Below are 27,053 nucleotides of genomic sequence, written 5' to 3' on the forward strand. Positions count from 1 at the left end.
TTTTAATTTTAACCGAAAGCAGCAACAAAACAGAATGCACTTGAAAATACTCAAGAGCGATAATTCGTCGGCAAAATCTTTTTTGAACAGAATTCATTCAAAGCATCGTCCATTGAAGATATCTTTTTGTAGCACTTTATCTGTGTAATTCTGAAATAAATGTTTACAAAGTGCTTTTCTGTTAAATATTACCTGGACGTAAAATAAAACCCCAGTGACAGGAACGGATCGAATCACGCATGGTGCAAGCCCTCTCGTGAAAATCTTCAACCCTTCGTTTCTGTAAATGTCGCTGACATATCCATACCACGTCGGAAATCTTCGCGCACCGAGAGGATCAGATTGAATTCGTGTTTTCACGACATCGGCAGGGAAGCAGACAGTCCAAGAAACTAATCCTGTTAGAGCTCCTGCCATGAGTTCGCTCAGTGAGCCGAAACCATTTTCCTTGAATAAATATTGATGAGCTATTCAGATATTCGAAAAAACCTTGAATAACTTGTTAGCATGAAAATAAACTAAGAAAAAGACGCCATAACTCGGGATATTCCTTATCAAGACAGCACCGAATCCAGTATACAGCCTCCGTAGTCCCACTTTTCTTCTCATTTCAAGGACCTTGGAAAAAGTTGATGGCTGTTTCTCCCTACTGCCGATTCCAGATTGTTGCATCTGAGTTTTAACAAGCTCAAAAGGAGTCTCAACAATTGATATAGTGAATCCGGAAGCAGCCCCGGCGATGAACTTTTCTGCAGATTCGTTAAGATTGAGTGGCTAAAATTGCTTAGTTTCATGAAGCAAAGAGTGAATTTACCTCAAGCGACCTTCTAACAGTCCCTTCTGAGGCAAACAAAACGGAGTTCATTCCAGCTTGAGCCAAAACAGGCGGTAGTAGACCTTTTCCGAGTGCTCGAAGTCCTTCATTTTTTATTATTTGTAAGCAGCAGTCAATGCTGTTTTTATAGAGATGTGGGAATGCTTGTACCCGAGTTTTTACGGTATCTTTTAATGGATTACAAAAGATTATAAGAAAAACTCAAAATCAGTGTAATCCAGTAACTAATGGATGGCCAGCGATAGTCGAAACGACTCCTCCAATACTCCCAGAAATCAATTCTCTTACTCCTTCGTGCATTTTGAAATATTTCTCATAATTGCGAAAAATTTTTGGACGATCGTTTATTTATTCAAGAGCTGAGTCTTGTTTGCTATTTTTGTAATTTTTGATGATGATGAAAAAATATATTTATTGAATTCACTCGATTGAAAGACAGTTTACCAGTTCATTCAAAATAATTATCTTGGTTGTTGTGGAGGATATCCATATGGAGCTGGTGGAGCCGGCTGAGGATACGGCTGAGCTTGCGGATATGGCTGAGCCTGTGGATATGGTTGAGCTTGTGGATACCCAGCTGGAGGTGGAGGATAAGACTGAGCTGGTTGCGGATATCCGGGATAGAGAATAACCATACCCTTGAGAAGCTTGGGGTTGTGGTGGTGTCGGTTGGGCTGGATAAGGTTGGTGAAAGTTTTGAGCAGGAGGTTGTTGGATCGATTGATTCGGGTAGGGTTGATGGGGCACTGGTTGGGCATATTGTACCGGAGGAGGCGGCTGCGGGTATGGTTGATGAGCTGGAGGGGCCGGCTGAGCATGCTGTTGCTGATATGGTGCAGGGGGATATCCAGGAGCAGGTTGCTGGTAAGAATTCGCAGCAGCGAGAGGATGTTGCTGCTGATTTGATGCTAATGCAGCTGGAGGGGTGGAAGTCGCAGGAGATTTTGGGACTTCCCCTTGTTGCGCTCTTTTGTGCGCTTCGGCCATCGATAGCACCTTTGCCTTCCTTATATCATCTTGGAACTTCTTGTCTGGCTAACAAAAGTTGCTTATAGCTTTGATTTTATGATAAAAAGCTTACTGTTTCCTCGATGATACTCTCTTGCCTGGCGATTGATCCCGGTGCAGGCGAAGGTTCCGGCGCTGCTAAACCCCAAGCTTCCATGCCTTTCAAAAACTCTGGATTTTTAAGATGAGCTCTGAATTTGACTTTGTGAAAAGAAAAATATGAAAGACGATTGCGGAAGCTCTGTTTGAGGTAACCACTGGCGGAATTTGCTTTGACGTTTTTTATTTCTGCCGTATGCTCTCCCAGTTAAACAATTATTCATTTGCCTCCTACAAATTTTCAGTTGAATTCCTATTCGAAACTTTATTTCAGTCATGGAAAGTTTGATTTTCAGCTTGATTTTCATTATCATTCCATTTTTCGGTTTTATGTAGACAGAGAACATGGAGCCTAAAAATGTTGCGTTCTTTTTATAAGCAAAATACAGACCTGTAATAACTTTGTGCAGCTCTAAATTCATCGAAAAAATAACTGTAAAAGATCCCATTTATAAATGAAGGCTGATTTTCACACCACTGGAAACCATGCTTCTCGGGGTTGAATGTTTTCGCATCATCGTTGACAAATTTGTGATTTATGACAAATATTTCATTGTCGATATGATTTTTCACTGTGTATGTCTTTTCTCGGAAGTCAAAGTCCCATAGTTTATAAGCTTGTATGAAAGTAGAATTTAGATCCAAGATTTCGCAGGAGATTTGCACATCGTTATGCACAATCACTCGACCCAATTCGTCAAATACCTTACTTTTGCAAACAAACTAAATTGAACGATGAAATTCACATTATTAGTAGTAAGAATAAACCTGAGAGTTAAGATAGAAAGTCGTTTCGCTTATTGAAATGACACATCCGGTGTTGATCAAAGACACGGGATCGTCTCTGCTCATATTTGCCAGCAGTTGTTGTCTAAAGTCTTCTGGCAGAAGAGTTTCATTACTTATGTTCTCGATGTCGACAGATAACCAAAACCCGTAGTGTTCATATTTTAGGATCTTGGTCACGTCAACGACGGATAATTTCGACCAAGGAAGTGTAGCATTGATTTCATCGCATTTTTGTTTTGCTTCAGTATAACTTGCCAGATCGCGAAAAATTGTGGCATTATAGACTAAAATTCAGATCATCAGCAAACTACCACCTAAAGGGTCAGTCTGGTTTACCTTGCTGGTTTATTTTTATTTCTAAACGTTCATACTCTCTCGATCCTTTTCGTTTTACAAATGAAGTTGTCAAGTGCTTGTCGTTTTGAAGAGTGGTCTCTTTTAACATCGATAGAATAGTGTATGTTAGACCAGGTCTAAAACTATGGAAGAAATAGTAACAATTTATACTTACATCAGGCAAAACATGACGAAAAACAAGACAACGCCCTTACAACAACGCTTCATCTTATATTTTTAAGATCAGGAACGGACTGGCTTTTATTTTAAATTGCAATGTTACAGATATCGTAAGCAATCACCCGTGAGATGAACAATGTCCAGAACAAAAATAGATCGCGTTAGTTTTGGAAAATTTAATTTGCAGTTTTATTAATAGAACTTTCTTCAGTCTCGTCTTTCGTAACGACTTGATTTTCAGTTTGATCGGAGTCAGCTAAACTTTTGCGTTCGTGAAGGCACATAACACTGAATCTTAACTCAACATAAAAAATATTTTCAGCTTTGAAGACTCACAAAGAGTATCTTTTTGATGTTAAAAATTTGTCACCAAAAAGGAAGTAAGAAATTCCAGTAATAAAAGACGGTTGGTCCTGGCACCACTTTTCATAGAGTTGCAAAAATTTAACTCAAGTCTTTTTTTAATGCTGATGATAAGAACAACCGTGGTATCAATTTTTGCAACTCTGCTGAAAGCCACGTTCCTCAGGGTGGAAATCTGTGGCATCATCATCGATGAGTTTCCCGTGTGTAAAAAATATGCTTTGATTAAGATGATTTTTTGTGACATAATCTTTCTCATTCGCTTCAAGTTTCCATAGCTTGTGCTTGTGAAGAAAAGACGAGTTGAACTTCAAAATTTCACAAGATATGGATTTATCGTTGTGAATGATGACTCGTCCTTTGTCGTCAAAAACGTTATTTTTACACACAAACTAAGAATGATTTTGATTATTTTAAAACAAGTGTAATTTACTTGATTGTTAAAATTTCGGTTTTCGTCTATAGAATAAACATAAACGCATTCATGATGGTTCTCCAAAGAGACGGGTGACGGTCTTTTGATATCTGCGGCCACTTCTCTTCTAAAATCAAGCGGTATTTCAGTATTGTTCATAATCCCATTCACGTCAGTTGAGAGCCAAAAGGTTGACTTTCGGTATTTCAGAATTTTGGTGACGTCAACGATGGAAAACTTGGTCCAAGGAAGGGTGCCGTTCATTTCGATGCACTTTTTAATCGCTTCGTCTTTCCTTGTTGGTTCAAGAAATATGGTCGATTCAAAGACTGGTATAGAAAGATCAAGTGTCGATAAATGTTCATAGTGTCTCTTTATACCTTGTTCGTCTATCAATATTTTCAGAATTTCAGTTTTCGCTGGTTCTTTCAGTCCCAAAAATTGTGTCCGCTGGAACTTGTCGTTTTCTTGTTCTTTCATCGTATTAAATATATTCATAAGTATAAATGCAACTACAGGCCTAAAACAAAACTTGTTCAGAAGGCAATTTTCTTCAAAATTCACTTACAGTAAACATAAGAAAAAAATAAACAAAATTGCTTTCCAACGAATTTTCATATTTTATCTGCGCTAGCCTGCAAACCTCATAAAAGTTTGAGAACTCGTCAACCATAATTTATGGTCTTCATGCCACAAAAAGAAGAACAGCTACACCGAAAATTGATGCTTATTATATTTATTTGATATAATAAAGGAATAAAACTTACTATGGCAGATATTACCATCATAGTACTAGCAGTGGACCTTTGCAAGCGCAGGCGGCCCGGCCTTCCTCGGGATCAGGCGCAATAGTTCGAACTTGGGTTCTGTCAAAGTACGACAATTTCGGAAATTGTAAAATTTGATAATTGGACGAGTGGTCTAATAAATCGGCGATAAAAGTGGAGAACTAGAACCTATTCAGAAAAAGATTTTCAGAAAAATATTGACGTCGTAAAACTTTATGGCCCCACATACGGGATCCTGTTTTGCCCTTCCTAGAACTTTTTGAAATATTCAAAATTTGATTTTTTAATGAGAATGCTAAGAAGAGAATTATTCGTAAACGCTTGGTTTTTTTGCATTGGAATACTCATAGGTAGGGATGGCATACAAAAATTAAATCGCGATTGCGAGGTCGCCTGGGAAAACCAAGGGTACCATCTTGTAGAGCAGAAAATTCTGATTCTGATAGGACCCAAAAAAGGATTTTCGTAAATAGGTACCTGGATTTTTAGGCACTTTTCTGTAACTCCTCTAAAGGATGCAAAAATTAATTTTTTTTCGTGGAAAGTAGTGTATTTTTATGCGAAAAATCCATTTCTGCAAAAAAATTTAACCGCGTAAGAAGAAAAAACCGAGAAAAAAGCTAAAAACTGTCGAGAGAGGAAAACAAAAATCAGTGACGCGGCGGTTACGTAACAGCGCGGCAGCCGCGTGGCGGCGCTGTTCGCCCGCTTGCCAATTTCACCGCTGGAAACACTTTTCATTGCTATCAAATCCTTATCAGCACTGTATTTCAATTCATTTGTTAATAATGATCATACATTTTATTTGAATTCTAAAAAGTGGGTTGTTCCTACGGAAGCTCCTGATTCGCGGAAAAGGGATGAAAGGGAAAAATGATTCCAGGTCCCCTTTTGCCGGTTTTTCTTCGATTCAGTCTTTCAAAACGCGATTTAAAAGCTACTGAATTCGAATTTTGCTATCATGAGTCTTGAGGAAGGGTTGAATAACCCTTTTCTCGAAGGGAAAGAGAGAGAAAGAGAAAAAATGCTTCCAATTACGATGTCTTGGAATGGCTTTTATCTAAATTCGATATATATTTAACACATAATTAATAAATCAAATATTTTACAATTTAAATCAAATAAAAAGCCAAAAAGACAATCTCAAGCGAATGATTTGCTGCAAAATTGTTGTTGGCTTCATTGCAGCTCTCGTTATTTTAGCAGTTGGATTTGCTGGTAAGTCTTTTTGATTGAAGCCTTGTTTTTTATTTCGACAATAAATTCTAACTCATAAATTCAGGTTTCATGGCTGGCTACCGCGTCGGTGCTGATTTGGACGTCGATGGAGTTGACGACGATGCTGCCTACAGAGACGTATTCGATCCGTTCGACCCCGACAACGAATTCATCACAAGCAGAGAAGGGCAACAGAATCTCGGATAGAATTCAGCTGGCTCTTACTTGCTACTTGTGCACTTTTACATGTAAAACACGGCCTGTTTAAATTTAGCTGCAATTTCCCAAGAAGATACATTGAAAAATTACAAACTCTTGGCCATTTTTATCTTAGTATTATAAGTCATAGACTGTACGAAAGATCTATTAAATTGAAATAAAGAAGTATGATAAAACCGGCGTCTTAGTACTTTATTTATTACTCTGTATCAACTCGAACCGAGAACCACGACAGTGCAGCGACAGTTTCTCCGGTCGGGGAGCTCACTTGCTCTCGAAACTATAACAATGCGCGATTCATTAAAACACTCCTCATCTGATCTTAGCATCAGGCCTGATCAGCTGGAGAAAAGGGCCTCATTCAACAGAGCGGTGAGATTTTCAAGATCCGAGTCACTTCTGGGCGATCATTTTTTTCTGCGTGAGAAGCCGCTGCAATCCGCAGTTAATATTGGAGAGCACATCCGTCGCGATAAGGAGAAACAGGCCCAGAGCTCGCAAACGTCGAACAATCAAACGAGCAAAATGGAGACCCGGGCCTTCAAGCAAATCATCGAATTCATGAACGCTCGGTCTTTTTAGCGATTTTTTTTCGCTCGAAGATTTTCAGCGATTGAAGTTATGAAAAAAATCTCTCTACACGAGGCAAGCCCCTTAAATTCAAAAATCACAAAATGGGGCTGAGACGGCCCGAAAGGCCGGCAAGCCCCTTAAATTCAAAAATTAAAAAATTGGGCTGAGACGGCCCGAAGGGCCGGCAAGCCCCTTAAATTCAAAAATCAAAAAAATGGGGCTGAGACGGCCCGAAAGGCCGGCAAGCCCCTTAAATTCAAAAATCAAAAAATGGGGCTTAGACGGCCCGAAAGGCCGGCAAGTCCCTTAAATTCAAAAATCAAAAAATGGGGCTGAGACGGCCCGAAGGGCCGGCAAGCCCCTTAAATTCAAAGATCACAAAATTGGGCTGAGATGGCCCGAAGGGCCGGCAAGCCCCTTAAATTCAAAAATCACAAAATGGGGCTGAGACGGCCCGAAGGGCCGGCAAGCCCCTTAAATTCAAAGATCACAAATTTTTTGCAGAAATGGATTTTTGCATGAAAATACACTACTTTCCACGAAAAAATTAATTTTTGCATCCTTTAGAGGAGTTACAGAAAAGTGCCTAAAAATCCAGGTACCTATTTACGAAAATCCTTTTTTGGGTCCTATCTGAATCAGAATTTTCTGCTCTACAAGATGGTGCCCTCGGTTTTCCAAGGCGACGTCGCAATCGCGATATAATTTTTTGTATGCCATCCCTACTCATAGGTATTCATCTCCAAATATCAAAATCTGCAGATACCGAAGAAGAACTTTTCAATGGAAAGAGAACTACAAAGGAAGATATGAAGGAAATTTTTGGAACAAGTGGACGAGAAAGAGGATCTAAGATCTTTATTGACAAGAAAAACTTATTGATTTCAAAGCCTATTGATAACAAGGACGAGTTTAAGATGCTTTAGGTTTATTACTCATTGAGAAACGAAATCGAGAGCTCCGAAAGTTATTTTCCTGGAGCCCAAATCGTGCAACTTCGTTCCCGTCTTCGCCTCTTCCCGATTTCTGCAGCTGCAAATCAGCACCAAAGCCTTCAAAAACGATAAATTATGACAAATGGACTGTTCCAAATTATGAAGAACTATCAAATTTCCGAGAAAAGGACATTGAAAACTTCAAAAAATCAAAATTTCATTCTCAAAACTCGCCACCTTTGATTCTCTCTAAAGCTCAATCGTCGATTGAGTACGTCAGGAAGCGGTCAAAAACCAAAAAATAAAAATTATGAGAAAGCATGAGTTGATCGTTGGGAAGTTATGGTTATGATATCAGCCCGGAAGAGCAATTCAACCCATATTTGAAAGTCGTTGCCGACGAGAATGAACATTTTAAATTTGAATTCACTGCAACTTATGGCTACTTCCTTATTTCAAAAGAAAACGTCAATATGATCCGGACCAAGGATGAATACTTGCTTGTTCTCAACGAGTGGGCATTGACTGAAGATTTGAATGAGATTCTGAAAGATGTGCAGTACATCCCGAAAATTTATGATGCCAGGCCGTTAACTGATATCGTTCACTTCAAGCTAACTCATTATTCGTCAGGGAAAGAAGAAAGGGTTGCTTTTCCCGTAACGATTCGACGCAGGGAACTCCCGATATTACAGCTAAGAAGGTCGGATGAAATATCCGAAATGGTGACCATCGTTACTAAAACTGGACTACGACCATCATGCCTAAAGACGCTTATTTCTTCGATCCGCGAATTCTATCCGAAAGTGACGATTATCGTAGCAGACGATTCTCCAAAATCAGAAATAAAAACTGATGAATTTCCGGGGGTCAAATATTATCTTATGCCTGAAGAAGAAGGGTTTTTCGCTGGAAGAGCTCTTGTCATCAGTCAAGTCAGAACGCCTTATTTCATCTGGGTGGACGATGATTTCATTTTTACTGAAGATACAAAGGTAGTTTTGATGTCAATTAAATTCTTCAACATTTTCAATAGCTCGAGAAATTCGTGGAAGTGGCTGAGGAATCGCAGTTTGATATTGTTGGAGGTCTCGTTGTCAACAAAGGAGATAAAAAAGGAGCTGATTGGAACTCATATGACAAGATCAGCATTCAGTATTCTGCAGAAGGCAACTGCTACAAACGAGATAAGCATCAAATTCTCACGAATTTACCTGGCTTTGAAGGTAAAAAATGAAGAAAATATTTTTTCTTATTACAAACTTCGTTTTAGAGAACTGCATCGTAAACGACATTGTGAAAAACTTCTTTATCGGGAGAACTTCTACCGCCGGGTCGATTCGAATGGATCCCAATTTCTCCCAACGAGGCCACAGAGAATTTTTCCTAGACTCGATAGGAAAGTTGCGAATAGCTTTTTGTGATTTTGTCACGGTATATCATGGGCAAGAAGAGTGCATAAAAAGTCAGCCGAATATTTATGCCGAACGAAGACATCCTCATGGAAGCAATCTTGCGAGACTTGAGCAGAGTATCGCTGAGAATTGGTTTTTCAGAAATTATTTTTCCTGTCAAACTGATTTTACTTAAAATATATTTCCACTCTACTCAACTTTGATTCTATCTTTCAAATAAATTATTTCAATCAAATCATTTCAATCAATGATCACCTCATCGGTAAAAATCAAAAAGCCACTAGAACGCTTCAAATATTCCTACAAAACGAGTGAGATGAACTCTACGCTTTAGAGCCCACAGCGTACATAATCTTATTTCATAATAACATCTTTTTCGCTGTGAAAATGAATGGAGGAAACACAAAAAGCGCATCGGTTTCCGACCACGATGCATTGAAGGCGTTTTCTCTTCCTTGTTTCCTATATTCCTATCTTCTCATTTTCATGATTACTTGCATTATTTGCGTGACAACCTCAATCATTTTTCCTTGGTGACAGCGGGTATAAAATCGACAGCAAGGATTCCAAAGCTCCCAGAATTTTCGTTTTTCACTTTTCGATAAACCTGACAACCGATGAAAGTGCTTGCCTCGGTCCTCTTGGGCCTTTCGCAAGGCGAAATCGTGAACTGCACGGAAGAATATCTCAAACCCCCACTGAATTTAAATTGCTGTAATTATTAGCATAGTTCTTTAAAAAATATTTTTTCAGCCGGAGAAGCTGCTGACGGTAATAGTTGCGACACAACCACTCATCTATGCTTCACAACGCCTGACTGCTATACTGAATACGGATGTAGACTTAAAGACAGCTGCCCTTGTGGAGCCTCTAAAGAGAACGATAGTGTTTGCATTCCTTGTTCCGATTTCCCAGTTGATCCAATACCCCCTCCATCTCTACCTATTCCAATTCCCCCCTTTGACGGTATCTTCAAAAGCTTTGACTGCACTGTAAATGGAGATTTTACGTTGAGCTTGAGAGACTCAACCGGATTTCCAAAAGGGAGACCTACGATTCTGCCTGTAAGTACTCCTTATTCACTGTTTCACTAATCAAAATAGGACAATCGGGAACTCTGCTTCATTGATCGCGACACTTCTCAAAAAGTCAAAGAATTAGCGAAGGAAAATGTAAGCTTTTTGACCCTTCTTTTTTTATAAATTCATATAAGATCATAACCGGTATTTACGGGGATGTCGGAGAATGCAAATGCCCATTTAATCGCTTTAATGAAGGACCAATTTCTTTTGACGACTGTGGCGTGTTTAAAGAATCACAGACACCCATTCAAGAAGGCGGAGACTTTTACACAGTGTGGACCTTCGGAATCGGATTCGATGATTTCTACGACCAAACTGTTAGTAGAATAGCTCTTTATATAATAATCAGAACAAACATAGTCATACAATGCTTCATACTTGAAATATCGAGGATATAGCTGGGAATTCGAGTGCAAAATCAAAACTTCTGGTGATGTTCAGGAAGCATTTTCTAGCATGGCCTGGGAACGACCTAGTGGCACTGGAGAGTATAAAGCTGAGCTTGAGTTCGACTTGAAGGTTTTTTTCGAAGGTAAGGATATCCGCCAACCTTGAAATTCCACGCTAGTAAATTTATTAGGTACCCCTGTCACAACGAACGACATCATCGAGCTCGAGGAGAACGATAATCGAATCTTTCAATTCAATTTAGACGTAGTTAATGGTATTTATTCGAGATCACCAATTAAATTAAATACACGATTTAGCCCCTGAAAAATATATGCCATTTTACCGAAAATGCGACTTATTTTTTCATGATGCAAACGACGTGACAAGCAACCTCTTTATGCCCGAAATAATTATTGACGGATGCATAAATCCTGCATACGCTGAAGAATTCAGAGTAGAATCCATTGACACGCCAGGAGACGCGCTCACTTGGTTCCGACCAAAAATATTCGAGGTTAGAGAGCTATTACTTTCAATAGGACAAATGTTTTCTTAAAGGAATCCAACTTTCTCCAGACAGGCGTCCTTGACTGTAAGGTTAGTGGTTGCCAAAACTTCGGTACTCTTGGATGTACTCCTGGTCCAGCTTGCGTCAGCGATTACCCTGTCATAAGAAATAATGGATCTTCAGGTATTTTTATTTTTTTAAATAAATCTTACCAATTTGTAGAAAACGTTGCGAGCGAGGAAGTTTCAGCCGTGGTAGAAATGAAAGCTTCTGGAACTCTGACCTACGAACTTTCAACACTGCTTTTATTTCCTCTTTTCTTTTTTAAGTAAAGGACAAACATTTGTCATAACAAGCATGTGATAAATGATTTACCACATGTAATTGCTCATCTATCATTTATTATTTAGAAACTTTCTTAGTTAATAAATATTCACGAAAATACTGTTTTAATAGAATTATTTCATCTTCGAACTCGTCATAATAATAATAATAACACAAATTTCTGTAACTAGGCGCTGTTTTATTCACCTGCATGGGGAACATCTTGCTCATCACGTGGTACAGTTACAAACAATGGTCATTCTCATGCAGAAAAGAAAGTTAAAAGATGGCCAAAAGAATAAAAAATCTCCCAACCATGGATACTTTTTGAACAGAACAGAGAACTTGGCGAGACAGAAAAAGTTGAGCTGTTGCGTTTTCTCAAAGATTTACTCTTCTTCTTCGCCTTCTTCTTCTTCATCACCTTCCTCGTCGTCACCGTGGGTCATGATGTAGGCGAGGTTCTTAAAATATCGTTTCAAGATAGGCAGGAACTAAAAAAGGTTACCTTGTAATCGAAGTTGCCGGATTCATCGATCTTGGCAGCGTCCATCATGGACTTGAGCTCTTCCTCGTTGAATCGGTCAGCCTGAGTGGTGAGGACTTCGGCGAGGTAGTCCTTGGGGATAGTGCCCTTGCCCTCGGGATCGAAAAGTTTGAAGGCGTTGCAAATGACATCCTCGGAGTCGGTTCCGTGGAGCTTGTCAGCGAGCATGGAGAGGAAGACAGTGAAGTTGATGGCAGCTGGAGCTTCAGCCATCATCTCGTCGAGCTTGGAGTTCTCGATGGACATGACACCGAGGGAAGCGTAGGTGGATCGGAGATCCTCCTTATCGATGAATCCGTCTCGGTTAGCATCGATCATGCCGAAGGCTTCCTTGAACTCCTGGATCTGGGACTGCTCGAACTGGGAGAAGACGTTCGAGGTTCCTGCCTTCTTCTTTCCCTTCTTTGGTGCCATTTTTATTGAGTCTTGGAAAAGATAACTTAGATTTTACTTGATAGACAATCTCTTTTCTTACCTCAGCTAGTGAATATAATCCAAACTAAACTAAAGCCAACTGACGTGTCAATCAGTACTTATACGGCAGTGCATGTCTCTTTTTCACACTCTCTTAGGGGCGGGAGATAATCCAGCCAGGGCTGTCAATTGCTCATGATTTGAGGTTCAAAGCTTGTAAAAAGGTTGAGTTTATTGCAAGAAACTATGTACAGTAAAATTTTTATAGCGTGATTTAGGTAGCTTAGGTTTTCACTCGTCTTAGCTGGGACTTGTTTATTACAATCTTTACGACGTCTTCCGATGAGTCCAAGGTGCGACCGGATTTTTCCATAAACGCCTAAAGACTTGTTAAAAGGATCTCTAAAGCAGTAATATTACTGTTATATTTTCTTCGCTGTTGAGTTTCTGGTGCATGGACCGATCAAAACATGTGTGTCGCTTCTGTCGATTATTCCAAAAAAGTACCGAGGCTGAATTCAAGGTCATTTCAATTCAGGTAAACCGAACTCTTACGCATTTCTGGATGAGAAACTCGTTCGCCGATGATAAGAAACGAATAAGGATCCATACGATCATTATTCCAGTGCTTTGAATGTAAAAGTATATTGAACTCCCCGTTAGGCCCGTTATAGAAATTCCAAAATTTCGCATTCCAAACTTGAAAACTACCCCTTTCTGTATCCTTAGGCATTCTTATCATAACGGAAAATCCGTCATCGTCATAATGCTGAGGAGGAATAGAAACGAGAGCCGCCCAGCCGTAATCTGTCCTTACTACGCCGTTCTTGTTCGTTTTCTTTCTTTTCCATGCATCAACTATACTTATCTCTGCTTCGCAAGTTGGATACTGACAATTTGTTCGCTTAGGCCAAGGCTCAAGCCATTTCAAGACAGAGTCTTCTACCCCCTCTATGCTACATTTTACTCCCGTTAAATCAATCGTCGTCGTTGTTGCTGCTGTTGTTGAGGTTGTCGTCGTTGTCGTCGTGGTCGTCGTTGTCGTAGAAACAGTTGTTGTAGTTGTCGTGGATATTGGAACACACGAAGTGATTCGCTCGATCTCACTTCTAGACAAAGCGCTAGGGAAAGAAGCATCCATGTGGGAAGTTTGGAGGTTCAATCCAGCCCCGACAAAGCCATCATTGCAGGTGCAAATGTAAGATGTCGGGGTATCTGTGCAGAAAGCGTTCAAATCACAAGCGTGCGTTCCTTTAGAAATATTCTTATCAATATGTTAATTTATGGTACCTTCTGCGCACTCATCAACTTCAAGCAAAGAGAATGAGATACTGTCGTGGCAACTTTGGGTGAAGGGCGCAGTTTGGGTGAGAGGACGATCATCTGGTGAGCAGTCGTCAGACCAGTAAGAGATTTTCGCACCCGTGGCGGACTGCCAATCTTGATTTCCTTTAGACACATCCCATGCGTACGGATCATAGTCTTGAATTATGCTTATGCTCATTCCCGAGGCGGAAACCAGCTCAAGTTGTTCAATGCACATTATATCTTTAGCCGCATATCTGAAGGAAATCTTCTCCGCATTGTCCAAATCACCTTCGAGTTCGCCAGACATCTCTTGAACTTTCTTCCCTTGGTAATATTTCAGGTCAATCATCTGCTCTTCTCCGTCATCTAGTGTCAAAAAGAGGGATTTTCTTGCCCCCGACGCTTCAAAAACTTGATTTTGTTTATGAATTAATATTTTTCAATCGTTTTTGTGCCAAAAAATGCATCCCTTTTATCGTAAATTCATTCAAAAACATTCCTATAGGCGGGTCTCTACCCTTATCACTGCAAAGCGCCATATTTATCGTGAAGACGCCTTCAGAAATCTTCGCCAAAGCAAGCAGCTTGTGAAGAGCTCTCATGTTTTCACTTTTAAAAAATATTCTTGAAAAAAAAACTTAAATGTTCAAAAACTGAAATGTGTTGCTTGTATTTAGGAGATTGAGTTTATGTTTGAGCACGTCGGTGAGGCGGCATTCCGGTTTTATAACCGACTTGAACTAATCCACTATTCACCAGGTGTTCTGACCGCGCGGATCCACGAGTTAAATGCGACAGAAATACATCAAGTCGTCGGGATTACCAGATTGAACTCCTGTGTTTTTTCGCTTACAACCGCAATCTTCATTACATCACCCCCAGCTTGAAAAAATAGACTCGGCCTGCATTTCATAGATTTTCTTGCTCTCTGCCCTGCAAAGAAACTCAGAACTTCCATCTTTATGCCATTTTCGGCATTAAGATACTAAGTAATTTTGTTAATTAAGCTGTGCAGATTAAAGCACCATTTATTGAGCTACTTTGATTGGAAAATATATCCGTTTTTAACACATGTTACGATTGAAAGCGTAGTGATCAGCTGAAAAGTGTACTTCACAGCTGTTATTGCGTTATTTTTTTAAAGTTGATTTAACAAGAAACAAAATCAATTTGAAAGAAAGTTGAAATAGGTCAGTGGCAGACGTTTGGAAATCAAGTAAAGGCACATGAAGTACTAGAAGATAGAAAGCTTTGCGACTTTGAAGCGTTTATAAAACCAGGGTTCTTTTATGATACAGGTACTTTGATTTGTGTGAAAGAAAGGCTCTTGAACCAGCCAAAAGACCCTCCAAAAGAAGAAGCTTATCAATGGAATTTTAAGGTGAGGTTATTAATCTCTGTTCGGATCCGTTACTTCGTTTTCGATGAGGCCAGCTCGTTCGGTTGAAGATTTTGGTTCGCCCTTGTTGTTGAACTCGTGGAAGAGGGGATTGTGATTTTCAACCTTCGAGAAAATTACATAAAATTAAAGATTAACCTAAACTTACCGGTCTACTATCTTCGCCTGCGCTCCAAGCATCGTTGAAAGTAGTAGTGACTGTGTCTCCCCCAAGAACAAGCTGTGGAAGCTGCTTGTATCGGTTTTCTCTGACCCGTTTGAGGTAAACGAGGCCTAATCCGGCGGCAATTATTACGATCGCGATTGAGACCGACGCCCAGCTCATTCCTTTATGAATTTCTGGAGTTTCATCTTGAGCAATGAGCCCATCGCAAATCTCGGAAGTCCAAACTTCCTCGTTTTCTCCACAGCTGATAACTGATTAGATAGCTGGAGATAAATAAAATTCTACCTCAAAGTCATCGGAGAGGCACTACTATGGTCTGAGCAGACAACTCCATCCTCGCAAATTGATGGCACGTCTTCCAGTGGCTCTTCTTTAAATTGACCGGCTATTCGAACATCTAAGCAAAATTAAAGAAGGAAATAAAAAAAGAACACAGACCTTTTGTCGCCCAAGGGGCAAGTGTAATTCCGACGATTTTAGATGCTGGAAGATTTGTTAGTGGGCGTACTTCTCCAGTTCGAGTATGTACAGTTAACATGCGGACGGCAGAGTTGCCAGATTTATCGGAGAGTGCAACGTAAAGTAAATTCTGAATAGGTTAAAATAAAAACAAATGTTTATAAATTAAAATCACCTCAAAAATGCTCATCTTTATGACTGGATTCTCGATATCATCATGATAGTACGCCATAGAAGTGTGTTTCCCTGCGTACTTATATGTCCAGAATTTAAGAGAAGCCAGTTTTGTCGGTTTAACATGTCCAGCAGTAACATCACAAAGTGCTTGCCAAATCGTAGATCCAGAAGCCCAGTAGATTTTACAAGAATAGGAATCTTGTACCAGAGATGTAACATTTGTTAGAGCTAGATAAAATGTAAAGTGTAACTTTCTTCTTGTTATTTTACGAACCTTGAGTGGCTTGTTTCGAATTCGCGAATTCCTTTCTGGTAATAAAGGGAATATTGTTAACGTAGAAAACAGCTTGGCCAAACTGATCTTCAAAAACGACAATTTCGTTTCTACAAACACCGACTTCGTTCTCTCGGACGCCCGTATCCTGCATGACAACATGGATGGCTTTCAGAGATGGATTGATCTTTGCCAGTGCATTATTGGAGAATTTAATATAACCGGTCTCTGTATCGAGCGTTTCGAATCGGCGAGAGCCATCTTTGAAAGTAGAAACACTCAAGATATCGACTTCATGAAGGTAGGTAAAGGAAGTCGTGTCAGTCAGAATGTGGGAACGATCAGAGACGTCGACATCCGCCCAGAAAAGGGGCTTATCGTAATAGTCCTGAAAATATGGCATGATAATGACATCGCATATATTTTTTTACCTTTATCAGTTCTTGGAATTCACCCCGCCGATCTGCATCTGTTCGGGCCGGTAAGTTCCACAGACCTCGGGAAATTTTCATCTTTTTCCCAATAAGGATTGAGTTCGTTCTTTTCAAATCTGTAGCCACATGACGTAAGGGTACAACATCATCTGGCAACGAGAATGGAAGTACTCCTCCCAAGTATGCAACTTCGTTGAAAACTTCGTGCACCGTTACTTGGTCGTGATTTTCCAGTCGCTCAGGATTGACCATGACCACATTCATTTCTGTTTCAGAAAATACAAGAATCTCGAATCCAGCATCTCCGTCTTTTCCGCGGCAGAGTCGGGGCGGATCCAGTGGCTCCATGCTAGCCGAATACTGGAGAATCGAATCGTAGCCGGTGTGGCAGCCGCATTTAACTGATTTTTCGCCGTTCTAGTTATTGTCAGGGGTTTGAAAAAGTGGAAGAACGCGGGAAGAAAATGCGCGCGGGCGCCGCGCTTTCTTCTCCGCCGCGGAAGAAGGCGCGAAATTCTTTAAAAAAGGGGAAGAAAAACTTCTTCCCGCCTTCTTCTCGCGGCGGAAGAAGATTTTTTACACCGCGTTCAGGGGCGGGCCGCGCGTACCAAATTGTGTTAGACTTCCTTAACTGGAAATCATGCAAATAACTAAGAGTTTTTTTTGATGGTTCGATATCTAAGAAGCTCTAAGGAAATGGCTCTTTTCGTAAAATTAAAATTTGAATGGTATGATTACTAATCATTGATTAGGGATTCTCACGGGAAAACAAATTGTACTCAATTTTCTTGAAACTTTCAATCTAGATGTATTTTTTCCGCTGATTTCAAAATGCAAAAATCAAATGATTTTCACAATTGTGAAATTCTGAGTAAGTGGCAATTTATAGCCGATAAGGTCGCTTGGTGGTAAGCCCTAGTATTTCGTTTGTTTTGGAAGTAATCCTTGACTATGACTCGGCTAATTCTTAGCAAACGGTTAGCTTACCACTACCGGGAACTTTTTTGTTAGGATCACCCGCCGTTATTTGTGACAGATTTCCTACAGTAGGCTGCTCTTGTGGCACTTTCGTCAAATTTGCCTCCTGTGGCACTGCCTCTACGGTGGTCTACAACAACGGGCGCAAGTACCACAAGACCACCCGTGACTTCAGCTCTAATTCGGGCTCAAAGTAGAATTTGTGCAAATCAAACCATTTCATGAAAGAACCACTTTAAAGAAATCGAACCATCCAAAAAAGTCCTTATATTTGCATGACATCCAACTGAAAATAAAGTGGGCCGAGGCGCGCTCACTCACCGGGGTTGAATTGAAAGAGGGCTGGGCGTACGAGAGCTCGAATACACCGCTCACCCCGCGCCAACCCTTTTTCTTCTCGCCCCGGAAGAATATCGCACCTTCTTCTGCGGCGGGGAAGAAGGCGGGGCGCCCGAGCGCATATTCTTCCCGCGCTCTTCCACTTTTGCAAACCCCTGGTTATTGTTATTACAAAATAAATATAATAAAGCGTACTAGATCACTGTAAACTGAAAAGCAAGACTGCTGACAGGGATTTTGAGACGAGCAGAGTCCAATTATAGAAAGATGGTTAAAAATTTCCGCACAGGCATCTTTATCCGTGTCACAAGTCGCTTGATTCATTGCACAATAATAAGTCTCATCTGAACCATCAGCACAGTCGTCTTTTCCGTCGCAAAGAAATTCGGAAGAGATGCATCCTCCGCTACTACAGCGGAAGACGTTGTCAAGCAAGTTCAATTCATCATCGTAACAATTGGTGATGTTCGCGAGCGAGCTGCACTGGGCTTCGTCAGAGCCGTCTAGGAAAATAAATCAGGTAAGTATTAAAACAACAAGGTGGCACCTTGGCAGTCCGCATTTCCGTCGCACTCGAGATTTCCAGTCGTTTGATCACCAATACATTGAGCGGAGCCATCTGCACGAGTCTTGCACAAGAATCCTTTGCATTCATTGTCATGATCACAGAAACGCTCGTCCGCGGCTATTTGTGTTACTGGGTTGATGTGACAGTCGTTTTTGCCATCACAGACTTGACTTCGATCTAAAGTAAAATCAAAGTTCCCTTACTTATATTTTTTAAATACCGATGCACTGTGGCCCAGCATCAGCATCGCAGGAAAATTCTTCAGGGCTACAACCACAGTTTTCCTCGTCGGCTCCATCTGGGCAATGATTCTCGCCATCACAAATTTGATGCGATAGAACGCATTGGTTGTTGCAGTAAAGCCCAGTTTCGCAAGGATGCGAATAACTTGGATTACCACATAAAGCGTCATCTTCGTCTTCGTTATTTGGACAATCATTTCGACCATCACAAACCCATGCTTGCCGGGCGCAAACGTTTTTGCCTGATTTGTGGCAATGAAAAGCATCAGGAACGTCGCAGTCGAGTTGTTTACAGTCGGATTCATCCTCGCCATAGCCACAATTGATGATTCCATCACATTTCTGACTCTGACTGATGCATTTCAATGACCTTAAAAATAATCTAGAGTCAATTTCTCGAAGATTCTGAATACCGAACGCAATAGTATTGGTCTGCTCTGCAATGAGGAGGAGGACATTTATATTCATCGTCTCTACGAATACAGTGCGCAGTTCCATCACAAAGAGCTTTCTGTGGAAGGCAGTCGCTCATGCGAGGAGTGTAGCCGTAACGTCGGACGATTGTTTTGCACTGATACATTCCACTAGGACACTTGCAGGCGCTATGAGTTTCGTCTTCTTTATTTGGACAGTCGATAGTTCCATCGCAGAATTTACTCTGTTCCACACAGCGCTCGTTTCCTTATAAATTGCTCAAAAAGTTCAATGAGTAAAATAAACCTGATCCTGAAGGCGAGCATTTTCGACGAGTTCCCGGAAGAACAGAGCAGGGATCTAAATTTTTTCGCGAAAATCGCAATTTGCGAATATTTTGCGATTGCGATGCGAAATTTCGCAGAAAATTCGCAATCCAAAAACTTTTTTGATCTAATCGCAATCGCATCGCAATCGCAACTCAGTTTTCGCTAATAATTCGCAAATTGCGATTTTTTTGCGAATTTCGGTCTTGTCAAAGTGCTCCCTTGTTATTCTGACATCAGTTTTCTTTGACTCAGAGCCTATGTTCTGTGTTCTTAAGGCTTCATTGAAAGCCTGACCTCAAAAAATTTTCTTAATTCTATGAAAAGTTACTTTTTTCGCTAAAATTTCGCAAATAGCGACAAAATCGCAATTCGCGAAAAATTCGCAATTTGCGACAAAAATCGCAATCGCATCGCAATTTCCGGAGTATTTTGCGTCGCAATCGCATCGCAATCGCAATTGATTTTCGGCAAAAATTTAGATCCCTGGAACAGAGCAGTCAAAATTTCCGCACTCCTTCTCATCAGAACCATCTGCACAGTCTGGAACTCCATCGCAGAGAGAAATTGGAGCAATACAGTATTTCGAATCCCGTGTTCGTTCGGCTTCTTCCAACTGATCATTCGAAAGCCCTCCGCAGGTTAAAAATCCTCTGTCGCAATGGTTACCTTGTTCCTTTGTTTGTTTCCAAACTTCCTCGCAGTTGCCAGTGTCACTATTCATTTTCGTAAATGAGCCGCAGTCATCAACGCATTTTCCGGTCGAGGAGTCCCTTCTGTATCCATCTCCACAAGTGCAGACAGCATCCGGTCTCATTCCGTTTCCTGGCTTGAGGAGACAGAGTTCGTTTGGATCGCATTTATTTTCGCATGGATTTCCAGAGTCCAGAGATGGTTGTAAAGCTTTATCAATAACAACGATTGACATTGGCTTTTGATCAAGTGATTTTGCGAGAAGATTTTCTGCCTCACATTCCAAGCTTGCATCACAATTTTTATGGATGCGGTAGATGCTCTTTTGTTGTTCTTCCATTCCGATATATAAATATACTCCTCGAAGAGTGCGATTGAAAATATATGAGTGCTATCATCTGTAACAGGCTTGAAAACATACTGGAACTCGGTGAAATCGAAATTTGTTCTCGCAATATAATCCTCCCGAGCATCAACGAAGTAGATCATGGGCGAGGATGACCAATTGCCGCTGAAATCCTCTGAACTAGCAGTGATGTCAATAATGATGTCATTTGGCCAAGAAACTGGAGGAGCTCCTTGCATTGTGTTATCTAAGAGAATTTTTGCATCAGTTCCATCCATATTCACTCGGCCAATGTGACTGTAAGTTCCCCAGTCGGAATAGAAAAGGACACCCTTCGGCTGATAAAGTGCAACGGCTCTTATGTGCTTGAGTTTATCTCCAACTCCAGGAGTATTCTCGTCCATAAGAGTTTTCGTAAATCGTGGACCGTCCATTTCTCCAGTCATAACGAAGAGCTTTCCGTTAATTTTATCGCCAAAATAGATATTCCCAGTAATCCAATCTACAGAAAGAGCATCGATTTGAGCACGCTCTCGAAGACCGTAGGATTTAACATTCTCTGTGAACAAGTTTTCATTGAGATTTGAAATATCGTGGATCGAGTCTGCTCTAATCGCTCTAATATGAGTAGTACCTTTTTGGCTTCCGTCAACAGAGGCCCAGTAGAATTCACTCAACCTATAGTTGTAATCAAATGCGACAACATTGGACTGTTTCGTGGCGAATAATTCTGCTTTTTGCTCTTCAAAATTTAATCTGGCGAAGTTTTTCTGGTTGCCGAAGATTATTTGTGGTTTGTAAGTTTCAGAAGCGAACTCATGAGTTACTCGACAGATTCCGTTCTCATCAGACGCGTAACCGTCCACACATTTGCAGACTGGTGCTTTACCTTCTGTCGGCACGCATTTTTGGGAGCAAGGAAGATGACCAACAGAGCAGTGTTCATCATCGGTTTTAACACACTTTTGAGTTGCGAGATTGAGGTATTCGCCGGCGCTACAGTCAATTTTCGGTAAAGCATCATCGCAGTTTACCTCGTCATTACCATCCAAGCAGTCTTTCTCTCCATCGCAAATCTTTTCATTTGGAACGCATTTCTTGTCATTCCAATTGCTGGCAAAGCAAGAGAAGACACCGTTGCAGTGTTCACAGTCTTCTTCATCTTCCATCTCTTCGCAATCCGGAATGCCATCGCATTTCTGAAAGTCTTTGATGCATTCGCCACTAGACGGGCATTTCCACTCATCGGGGGCACAATTGCTAAATGTTTGATCTGCTGTTTTTCTCGGGGTTCTAACTGAAGGCTGTGGATCTGGAAGTGGCTGATCGGATTGAACTCCGTCACATGTGCCGGTCATTGTGCAGTAATATTCGTCGTCGACATCGCGTCGTTTGATGATATGTGATCCGTCGTAACAACCATGAGATGAGTCATCATCGCCATCAACAAAAAGGATCTTTGACTCTTTAACACACTGACCATTCTGACAGCGATAAAAACCGACTGGGCAGTGGATATGAGCAGCTTCGTGCGAGTTCTCACTCGTTTCATCCACTGCAGAAGCACCTTCTTGATGCCAACTATCACAAAACGACTCGTCTGCGCCGCGTTCACAATCGTCAGTTCCATCACATCGTGATTCCAGGTCAATGCACTGATTCATATCTGGGCAGAGCCAAACATGATCGTTATCGTCAACTTTTTCCAATCGACCATTTGCTGGGCATGACGGATTCATCGGGAAATCGATGCTTGTATCGCCAAGTTGGTGCCTAAAACAGGTTTTTGCATCTTTTGCCAATGCGTATCCTTTTTGACATTTGCAATGATGTCCCATGCTTCCATCTTGCGGCTTCTCGCAGATATGTTCGCAGCCACCATTGTGTGGCCCAATGACGGACGTAGCGATACTCTTAGTCGTATCAACCTCGCAGAAATCTACGTTGCATTCGGTATGCGGAACAGTTATGTCAATGTTGAGTAGATCGCCAGCGAATTTGATCTCACTCGGTCCTCCTTTTTCGGGTAAACTTCCGGAAAACTTTCTCATCGTAATAGTTTGGGAGTCTTTACGCTCTAGGACGAAAAACAAATCAATTCCATTCGAAGCCTGGATGACAGTATCACCAGTGATGTCGGTTAATTTTCGCCACTTTTTATCATCATGCTCTTTGCACTGAACAGATTTATCCATCACAATACAGAGACGATTTTCAGTAACCGCAAAGCTGTGAACTCTTCCATCAGGGATTTCAATTTTATATCCATCATCAGTGGTGAAGTGATACCCAGGCAGTTTGATGATGAAATAATTGTCTTTGTCGTCATTGGTCTCCCGAATGAGAGCAAAAATCGTGTCTATGCAATTAACAAGCTGCATTTGAATGATCTTCTGATTTCCCCTCGCCATAAATATGAGACTCGGATTTTTGGAGATTTCTTCTGACGCTTCATTCCAAATTGCTTCGGGATTCGTCGTACGGTAGTAGTTCGTGTTAAAAGCTTCACTGAAACGGAACTGTCTCATTTTTGTGCTTCTTGAAACAAGCTTCATGCTAAATTCTGGTGTGCCCCAAGTAAGTGGAACTCGACCGATATGAACAATCGGGAACGAGTTGTTCAGGAGGCTCGATTCATGAACAAGTACCAATGGCAAAAGGTTGGTATTCAAGAGAGCGGCGTAAGCAAGTTCGATGGTACCCTGTGGAACAGTCTCAACAACATCAAGGCTTTTTCCAAACAATGTAAATATTCGTGAAGGAGTTTGAAAGACCAGAAGAGCGGGGTCGGTATCTGCCTTCATTTCACACGCTCTTGTTTTGTCTTCTTCATCGTCTCTAACGCACAAAACGCGACTTTCAGCTGCAATGCCGCTTATATTACATTTAGAGAATCCTTCAGGGCATTTTTGTCTTTTTCTTCATCAGACTCGCAATTCTCCTCGTCAGATCCGTCGAAACAGTTCTTCTCTCCATTACAAACGTCCCAGGAGTTGATACACTGGCGTTTATCAGCGCAAAGATGATGTAAGTAGTCGACTCCACATGTGATTTCCGGCCGCAAATTACAATTTTCTTCAAGCTCGTCTTCACCTCCCGGACAGTCCCTGACTCCATCACAAAGTGCGCCTTGGTAATTGTCGTACTTTAGTCTTACTTGCTGAGCCGATTTAGAAATACATTTTCCAGAGTCACATTTGAACTCATCATCGCTACATGTATCTTTCTTGCAGTCGAGCTCGTCGGAATAATCGCCACAATTTTCATTCCCGTCACAGCGATAATTTTTATCGATGCACTTGTGATTGTGGCAATAGAACTGACTTGAGAAGCAAAAGTCGACGAGGCTCGCTTTTGGATTTGAATTCTTTTTGCACTGGTAATTTTCGTTCATCGTGTAGCCGATATAACATTTGCAAATAGTTTTCTGTCCGTCGAAGTATTCAACTTGAGCATCTGCACACGCACGTGGAGCTGGATCAATGCTCTGGATAGCGTCGAACAGGACAAGATCTCTCGCAGAAGGAACTGATCGAACAAGGGATGTACTCCCATCGAGCTCTAATTTGTAGATTTTGTTATTTGATGATAAAAAGAGCTCTGTATTTTTGTGACAGCTCATTCGCATCAATTTATCTTCAACGAAGATTTCTTCACTGTCGACGATGTCGACGCAATCACGGCCAAAGAAGGTGACTAGAGCAGAGTCAATGCCAAGCTCGTGAGCGCAAAGTTTTCTATTTTCGATCGAAAAAAGCTTGTTTGCGCACACAACTATGTCTGGCACGATTTCTGGCATGAATCTCGTTTGAGGAGGACTCCATTTACTGTCTTTTAGATCAACATAGATTATAACCGCCAGATATTTTTGATCACGAAGATCTTGCTTCGATCGGAAGGTGGTGTGGTGGCCAGACAGGTCTTTTATGTAAAGAAGGAAAATTCGACCATTTTCAGAGTCAACCGCCATCGAAACTGGGTCGCCCAACCGCCTCATTGATGATGTGATAGGAATGTAATTCAAGTCGTCATCGTCCTGATCTTTCAATTTGTGAATTGAGGAGGCGTAGATTCGACCATCGGCGAAAAAGAAGATTGTTTGTCGAGCTGGATCCAAAGCCATTGCGGAGGGTGATTTAACAGGTAAGTATGTCAAAGTCTTGACTCTTGATGGCAACTCGAGGGAACGGTACATGATTTCAGCGCGAACATGTCCAGATAAAATTGCAATGACATCATCGTCTGCTGTTTTGACAAGAAGCCCATCGAGTGGATGAGAATCATCTACAAGGCCTGCGTGTATCTGGTACTCTTCTTCTTCAAAATCGTAAAATGAAATCGATGACGAATGATGATTTCCAACATTTGCCATGAAAAAGAGATCGTCAGAATGCTTCTTTTGCGATAAATCACATTCTATTTCAGAACCGCCCCGCAAAGTCGATGAGTAGCAAAGATATTGGCATTTACCGTCTCCAGATCTAAGAGCAAGGGCCCCATCTTTTTCGGGACATTTTTCTGGAAGAGTAACATCTTCGCGTTTTATCACGATTTTCACTTCGGATGAGATACTTAGAGAATCATATGTTTTTATTGTTGGCTGCTGAGTTTCCTCGTCGATTTGAATGGTGTAAATATTTCTATCATCATTAACAACAAAAGACATGTCGGGAAGAACTTGCAAGAGACTTTGTATCTTCCCGTGCTCTTCCTTTTCGAACTGGGATATGTCAACGTCATCGAGCAATTGGCCGTTGTAATCGTGGACAAGCACATGCAACTTTTGCCCAGCAGCAAAATAAGGGACGAAGATTTTTCTCTGCTCGTATGAGACAGTGATCTGGTGGATGGCGTAAGATTTGTCATCCTTCAAATGAGAGAGCATAAACAGCCGTCTTTTTGTTTCGCCATCAAGGTCAAGCGCGGCAATGTCGAAGAAAGTATTGGTCAAAATGGTGCGCGAATGTTCAAGAGCTCCGATAAGTGGGTGATCGATGATGAAACGCAAGTTACGAAGTGGATCCAGTCCAACTTCAACTTCGCTTCTGTCACTCAGGAATACACATTTTGGTGACTCATCTGGATCGTCGAAATTAAGTTGACAGAGCCAAGTTTGAGGCCCAGTAAAGTAAATTTGTTGAAGATTTGTGTGGAGGGAAAGTTTCTATAATCACTTTCACTCCAGAAAACAAGAAGGAAACTTACGTGAATCTCGTTGATATTAAAATATTCCTGGAAATTATTAAATTGCAATTTATCCCAGCGATAATCACCATCCGGGGTTCTCAAAAAACACATAAGATCACTATTTGATAGTCTGATGAAGCAAAACAGGGAGGAGTTGTCGTCGAATGTTGGTGCTCGCGTGTGCTCATCGCTGAATATTGAAGTGTACAAGCGTTTTCCGTCTTGATCCTCTTCATAAAATGTGTCTTTATCGATGTAAACGAAGGATTCGATTTCATATTGCACTGTTTCTTCTTTTTCTATACAGGCAGGAGCTTCGGGGTCGAACTCCTTGAGCAGATTTATACTTTTTGCTTCGTCACATTTACAGATTGGTTCAGTTCCATTAAATATAGCTTGACATGTAGCACTATCGTCGCAAGATGAAGAACAGTCTGAGTTGCAAGACGCCTCGTCCGAACCGTCATCGCAGTCATTTATCCCGTCACAAAGAGAAGATCTGAATATCTTTTAGAATCTCATTTGCATCGGCGCTCATACTTAGGTATGCAAACTGTCGGCGTTGATTTACACTGCGTCCAAAGATAACTGACTTCCGGCGAGCTACAGATTTGAGCTTTCGATTCACCTTCTTCTCTATCTTTTGGATCTTTGAGATCACAATGGGTCTCGTCATCAACAGTTTGGCAGTCGCGCTCGCCATCGCAAGCGACTAGATACTGGAGGCAAGCGTTTTCATAACTGCTGATGCTCGGAGATGGTTTTTCACAGAAGAAGGAGTAATTCGGGTCGCATGTTAGGTCCGAGGGCAGTACACTGTACGGTAATAGCGACAGTGTAAATTTCATGGTTCCAATTTCATCGTTATCTGAAGTTTATAATTAAACAGACATCGAATACCAAATTCAGTCAAAAAAGCAAACAGAAATTGAGTTTAATAATTCAACATTCGGGAAAAGCTGTTTAGATGTTGACTCCGTCTAAGTTCATCGACTCAATATCCAGTCCTTTTGTGTAATAAGTCAGGTCCTCAGCATTTTTTCTCTCTTCATTCACGAAATTTCTAGCAGCGTCCTGTTACATGGTTTCACAAAACACTGCTGTGAGAATAAAAAATAAATATATCGTCAGCGTATTCACGAGATTCATTCAGCTCTTCGTTTATGAGCAAAATACTTTCGTTTTTGAAGTTTATGAACCAATTCCTTGAGCGCGTCATTTTGTTGCTCTTTGGTCATCTTCTCGAACTCCTCCATTCTCGTTATGAACATTTTGGTCGTCTCTTCGAAAATCTTCATTTTTGCT

The 27,053-nt window shown here is 41.0% G+C and overlaps 8 protein-coding genes and 1 long non-coding RNA gene across 9 annotated transcripts; 3 read left to right on the forward strand and 6 right to left on the reverse strand.

The window, feature by feature from the left end:
• Window positions 1-11: 11 nt before the first annotated feature.
• On the reverse strand, window positions 12-989 carry LOC145703316 (mitochondrial basic amino acids transporter-like). Its single transcript, XM_081780661.1, has 4 exons — window positions 815-989; window positions 490-774; window positions 193-447; window positions 12-150 (listed from the first exon to the last, which is right to left on the reverse strand). Exons 1-4 carry the CDS (start codon window positions 863-865, stop codon window positions 94-96), a joined length of 648 nt encoding a protein of 215 aa, XP_081636787.1. The 5' UTR covers window positions 866-989; the 3' UTR covers window positions 12-93.
• A 217-nt stretch (window positions 990-1,206) lies between these two features.
• On the reverse strand, window positions 1,207-2,087 carry LOC145703864 (uncharacterized). Its single transcript, XM_081781261.1, has 2 exons — window positions 1,917-2,087; window positions 1,207-1,870 (listed from the first exon to the last, which is right to left on the reverse strand). Exon 2 carries the CDS (start codon window positions 1,651-1,653, stop codon window positions 1,297-1,299), a length of 357 nt encoding a protein of 118 aa, XP_081637387.1. The 5' UTR covers window positions 1,654-1,870; window positions 1,917-2,087; the 3' UTR covers window positions 1,207-1,296.
• Window positions 2,088-5,042: 2,955 nt separating this feature from the next.
• LOC145703007 (beta-1,4 N-acetylgalactosaminyltransferase 1-like) lies at window positions 5,043-9,356 on the forward strand. Its single transcript, XM_081780310.1, has 4 exons — window positions 5,043-5,163; window positions 7,556-8,753; window positions 8,795-8,984; window positions 9,032-9,356. Exons 2-4 carry the CDS (start codon window positions 8,232-8,234, stop codon window positions 9,346-9,348), a joined length of 1,029 nt encoding a protein of 342 aa, XP_081636436.1. The 5' UTR covers window positions 5,043-5,163; window positions 7,556-8,231; the 3' UTR covers window positions 9,349-9,356.
• LOC145705565 (uncharacterized) lies at window positions 5,956-6,340 on the forward strand. The gene is made up of 2 exons (XR_014134610.1): window positions 5,956-6,031; window positions 6,096-6,340. It is a non-coding gene; the product is annotated as an uncharacterized LOC145705565 (long non-coding RNA).
• A 401-nt stretch (window positions 9,357-9,757) lies between the features above and the next one.
• LOC145704715 (uncharacterized) lies at window positions 9,758-11,600 on the forward strand. Its single transcript, XM_081782183.1, has 9 exons — window positions 9,758-9,887; window positions 9,927-10,237; window positions 10,277-10,345; window positions 10,387-10,572; window positions 10,616-10,787; window positions 10,836-10,919; window positions 10,963-11,159; window positions 11,204-11,336; window positions 11,376-11,600. The coding sequence occupies exons 1-9, from the start codon at window positions 9,791-9,793 to the stop codon at window positions 11,483-11,485; spliced, it is 1,359 nt and encodes a 452-aa protein (XP_081638309.1). The 5' UTR covers window positions 9,758-9,790; the 3' UTR covers window positions 11,486-11,600.
• A 67-nt stretch (window positions 11,601-11,667) lies between these two features.
• LOC145704716 (myosin regulatory light chain 2, ventricular/cardiac muscle isoform-like) lies at window positions 11,668-12,609 on the reverse strand. Its single transcript, XM_081782184.1, has 3 exons — window positions 12,500-12,609; window positions 11,986-12,449; window positions 11,668-11,941 (listed from the first exon to the last, which is right to left on the reverse strand). Exons 2-3 carry the CDS (start codon window positions 12,436-12,438, stop codon window positions 11,867-11,869), a joined length of 528 nt encoding a protein of 175 aa, XP_081638310.1. The 5' UTR covers window positions 12,439-12,449; window positions 12,500-12,609; the 3' UTR covers window positions 11,668-11,866.
• An 85-nt stretch (window positions 12,610-12,694) lies between these two features.
• Window positions 12,695-14,053, reverse strand: LOC145701931 (uncharacterized). Its single transcript, XM_081779143.1, has 4 exons — window positions 13,729-14,053; window positions 12,994-13,689; window positions 12,859-12,950; window positions 12,695-12,817 (listed from the first exon to the last, which is right to left on the reverse strand). Exons 1-4 carry the CDS (start codon window positions 14,051-14,053, stop codon window positions 12,722-12,724), a joined length of 1,209 nt encoding a protein of 402 aa, XP_081635269.1. The 3' UTR covers window positions 12,695-12,721.
• Window positions 14,054-14,746: 693 nt separating this feature from the next.
• On the reverse strand, window positions 14,747-20,690 carry LOC145704713 (uncharacterized). The gene is made up of 13 exons (XM_081782181.1): window positions 20,012-20,690; window positions 19,503-19,541; window positions 19,196-19,463; window positions 18,761-19,152; window positions 18,520-18,717; window positions 18,168-18,475; window positions 16,653-17,072; window positions 16,222-16,609; window positions 15,946-16,175; window positions 15,750-15,900; window positions 15,597-15,708; window positions 15,294-15,555; window positions 14,747-15,250 (listed from the first exon to the last, which is right to left on the reverse strand). Exons 1-13 carry the CDS (start codon window positions 20,553-20,555, stop codon window positions 15,137-15,139), a joined length of 3,426 nt encoding a protein of 1,141 aa, XP_081638307.1. The 5' UTR covers window positions 20,556-20,690; the 3' UTR covers window positions 14,747-15,136.
• Window positions 20,691-23,301: 2,611 nt separating this feature from the next.
• On the reverse strand, window positions 23,302-26,613 carry LOC145704714 (uncharacterized). Its single transcript, XM_081782182.1, has 3 exons — window positions 26,289-26,613; window positions 25,767-26,247; window positions 23,302-25,725 (listed from the first exon to the last, which is right to left on the reverse strand). The coding sequence occupies exons 1-3, from the start codon at window positions 26,594-26,596 to the stop codon at window positions 23,437-23,439; spliced, it is 3,078 nt and encodes a 1,025-aa protein (XP_081638308.1). The 5' UTR covers window positions 26,597-26,613; the 3' UTR covers window positions 23,302-23,436.
• Window positions 26,614-27,053: the final 440 nt, after the last annotated feature.

The sequence above is a fragment of the Oikopleura dioica genome, chromosome PAR, assembly GCF_907165135.1.
Source record: "Oikopleura dioica chromosome PAR, OKI2018_I68_1.0, whole genome shotgun sequence".
In the NCBI taxonomy this organism is placed as follows: Eukaryota; Metazoa; Chordata; class Appendicularia; order Copelata; family Oikopleuridae; genus Oikopleura; species Oikopleura dioica.

Bases quoted from the DNA above. Each gene is read 5' to 3' on its own strand.
- LOC145703316 (XM_081780661.1), bottom strand. From the start codon at position 865: ATGAACTCCGTTTTGTTTGCCTCAGAAGGGACTGTTAGAAGGTCGCTT. The intron at 448-489 runs GTTTTTTCGAAT...TATTTATTCAAG, and splicing joins ATGCTAACAAGTTATTCAAG to GAAAATGGTTTCGGCTCACT. The intron at 151-192 runs GTAATATTTAAC...CATTTATTTCAG, and splicing joins GGGTTTTATTTTACGTCCAG to AATTACACAGATAAAGTGCT.
- LOC145703864 (XM_081781261.1), bottom strand. From the start codon at position 1,653: ATGCTCAGCCGGCCCCTCCAGCTCATCAACCATACCCGCAGCCGCCTC.
- LOC145703007 (XM_081780310.1), top strand. From the start codon at position 8,232: ATGATCCGGACCAAGGATGAATACTTGCTTGTTCTCAACGAGTGGGCA. The intron at 8,754-8,794 runs GTAGTTTTGATG...CATTTTCAATAG, and splicing joins TTTTTACTGAAGATACAAAG to CTCGAGAAATTCGTGGAAGT. The intron at 8,985-9,031 runs GTAAAAAATGAA...ACTTCGTTTTAG, and splicing joins GAATTTACCTGGCTTTGAAG to AGAACTGCATCGTAAACGAC.
- LOC145704715 (XM_081782183.1), top strand. From the start codon at position 9,791: ATGAAAGTGCTTGCCTCGGTCCTCTTGGGCCTTTCGCAAGGCGAAATC. The intron at 10,346-10,386 runs GTAAGCTTTTTG...AATTCATATAAG, and splicing joins AAGAATTAGCGAAGGAAAAT to ATCATAACCGGTATTTACGG. The intron at 10,573-10,615 runs GTTAGTAGAATA...GAACAAACATAG, and splicing joins ATGATTTCTACGACCAAACT to TCATACAATGCTTCATACTT.
- LOC145704716 (XM_081782184.1), bottom strand. From the start codon at position 12,438: ATGGCACCAAAGAAGGGAAAGAAGAAGGCAGGAACCTCGAACGTCTTC. The intron at 11,942-11,985 runs GTAACCTTTTTT...CGATATTTTAAG, and splicing joins CCGGCAACTTCGATTACAAG to AACCTCGCCTACATCATGAC.
- LOC145701931 (XM_081779143.1), bottom strand. From the start codon at position 14,053: ATGTCTGGCGAACTCGAAGGTGATTTGGACAATGCGGAGAAGATTTCC. The intron at 13,690-13,728 runs GTACCATAAATT...ATATTTCTAAAG, and splicing joins AGTTGATGAGTGCGCAGAAG to GAACGCACGCTTGTGATTTG. The intron at 12,818-12,858 runs GTAATATTACTG...ACAAGTCTTTAG, and splicing joins ACAGCGAAGAAAATATAACA to GCGTTTATGGAAAAATCCGG.
- LOC145704713 (XM_081782181.1), bottom strand. From the start codon at position 20,555: ATGGAAGAACAACAAAAGAGCATCTACCGCATCCATAAAAATTGTGAT. The intron at 16,610-16,652 runs GTAAAAAAATAT...CCATATTTTCAG, and splicing joins AATTCCAAGAACTGATAAAG to GACTATTACGATAAGCCCCT. The intron at 15,709-15,749 runs GTCTGTGTTCTT...AATTTTGCTTAG, and splicing joins TGCCCCTTGGGCGACAAAAG to ATGTTCGAATAGCCGGTCAA.
- LOC145704714 (XM_081782182.1), bottom strand. From the start codon at position 26,596: ATGAAATTTACACTGTCGCTATTACCGTACAGTGTACTGCCCTCGGAC. The intron at 26,248-26,288 runs GTATGAGCGCCG...AAAGATATTCAG, and splicing joins CCGACAGTTTGCATACCTAA to ATCTTCTCTTTGTGACGGGA. The intron at 25,726-25,766 runs GTAAGTTTCCTT...AAGTGATTATAG, and splicing joins TTAATATCAACGAGATTCAC to AAACTTTCCCTCCACACAAA.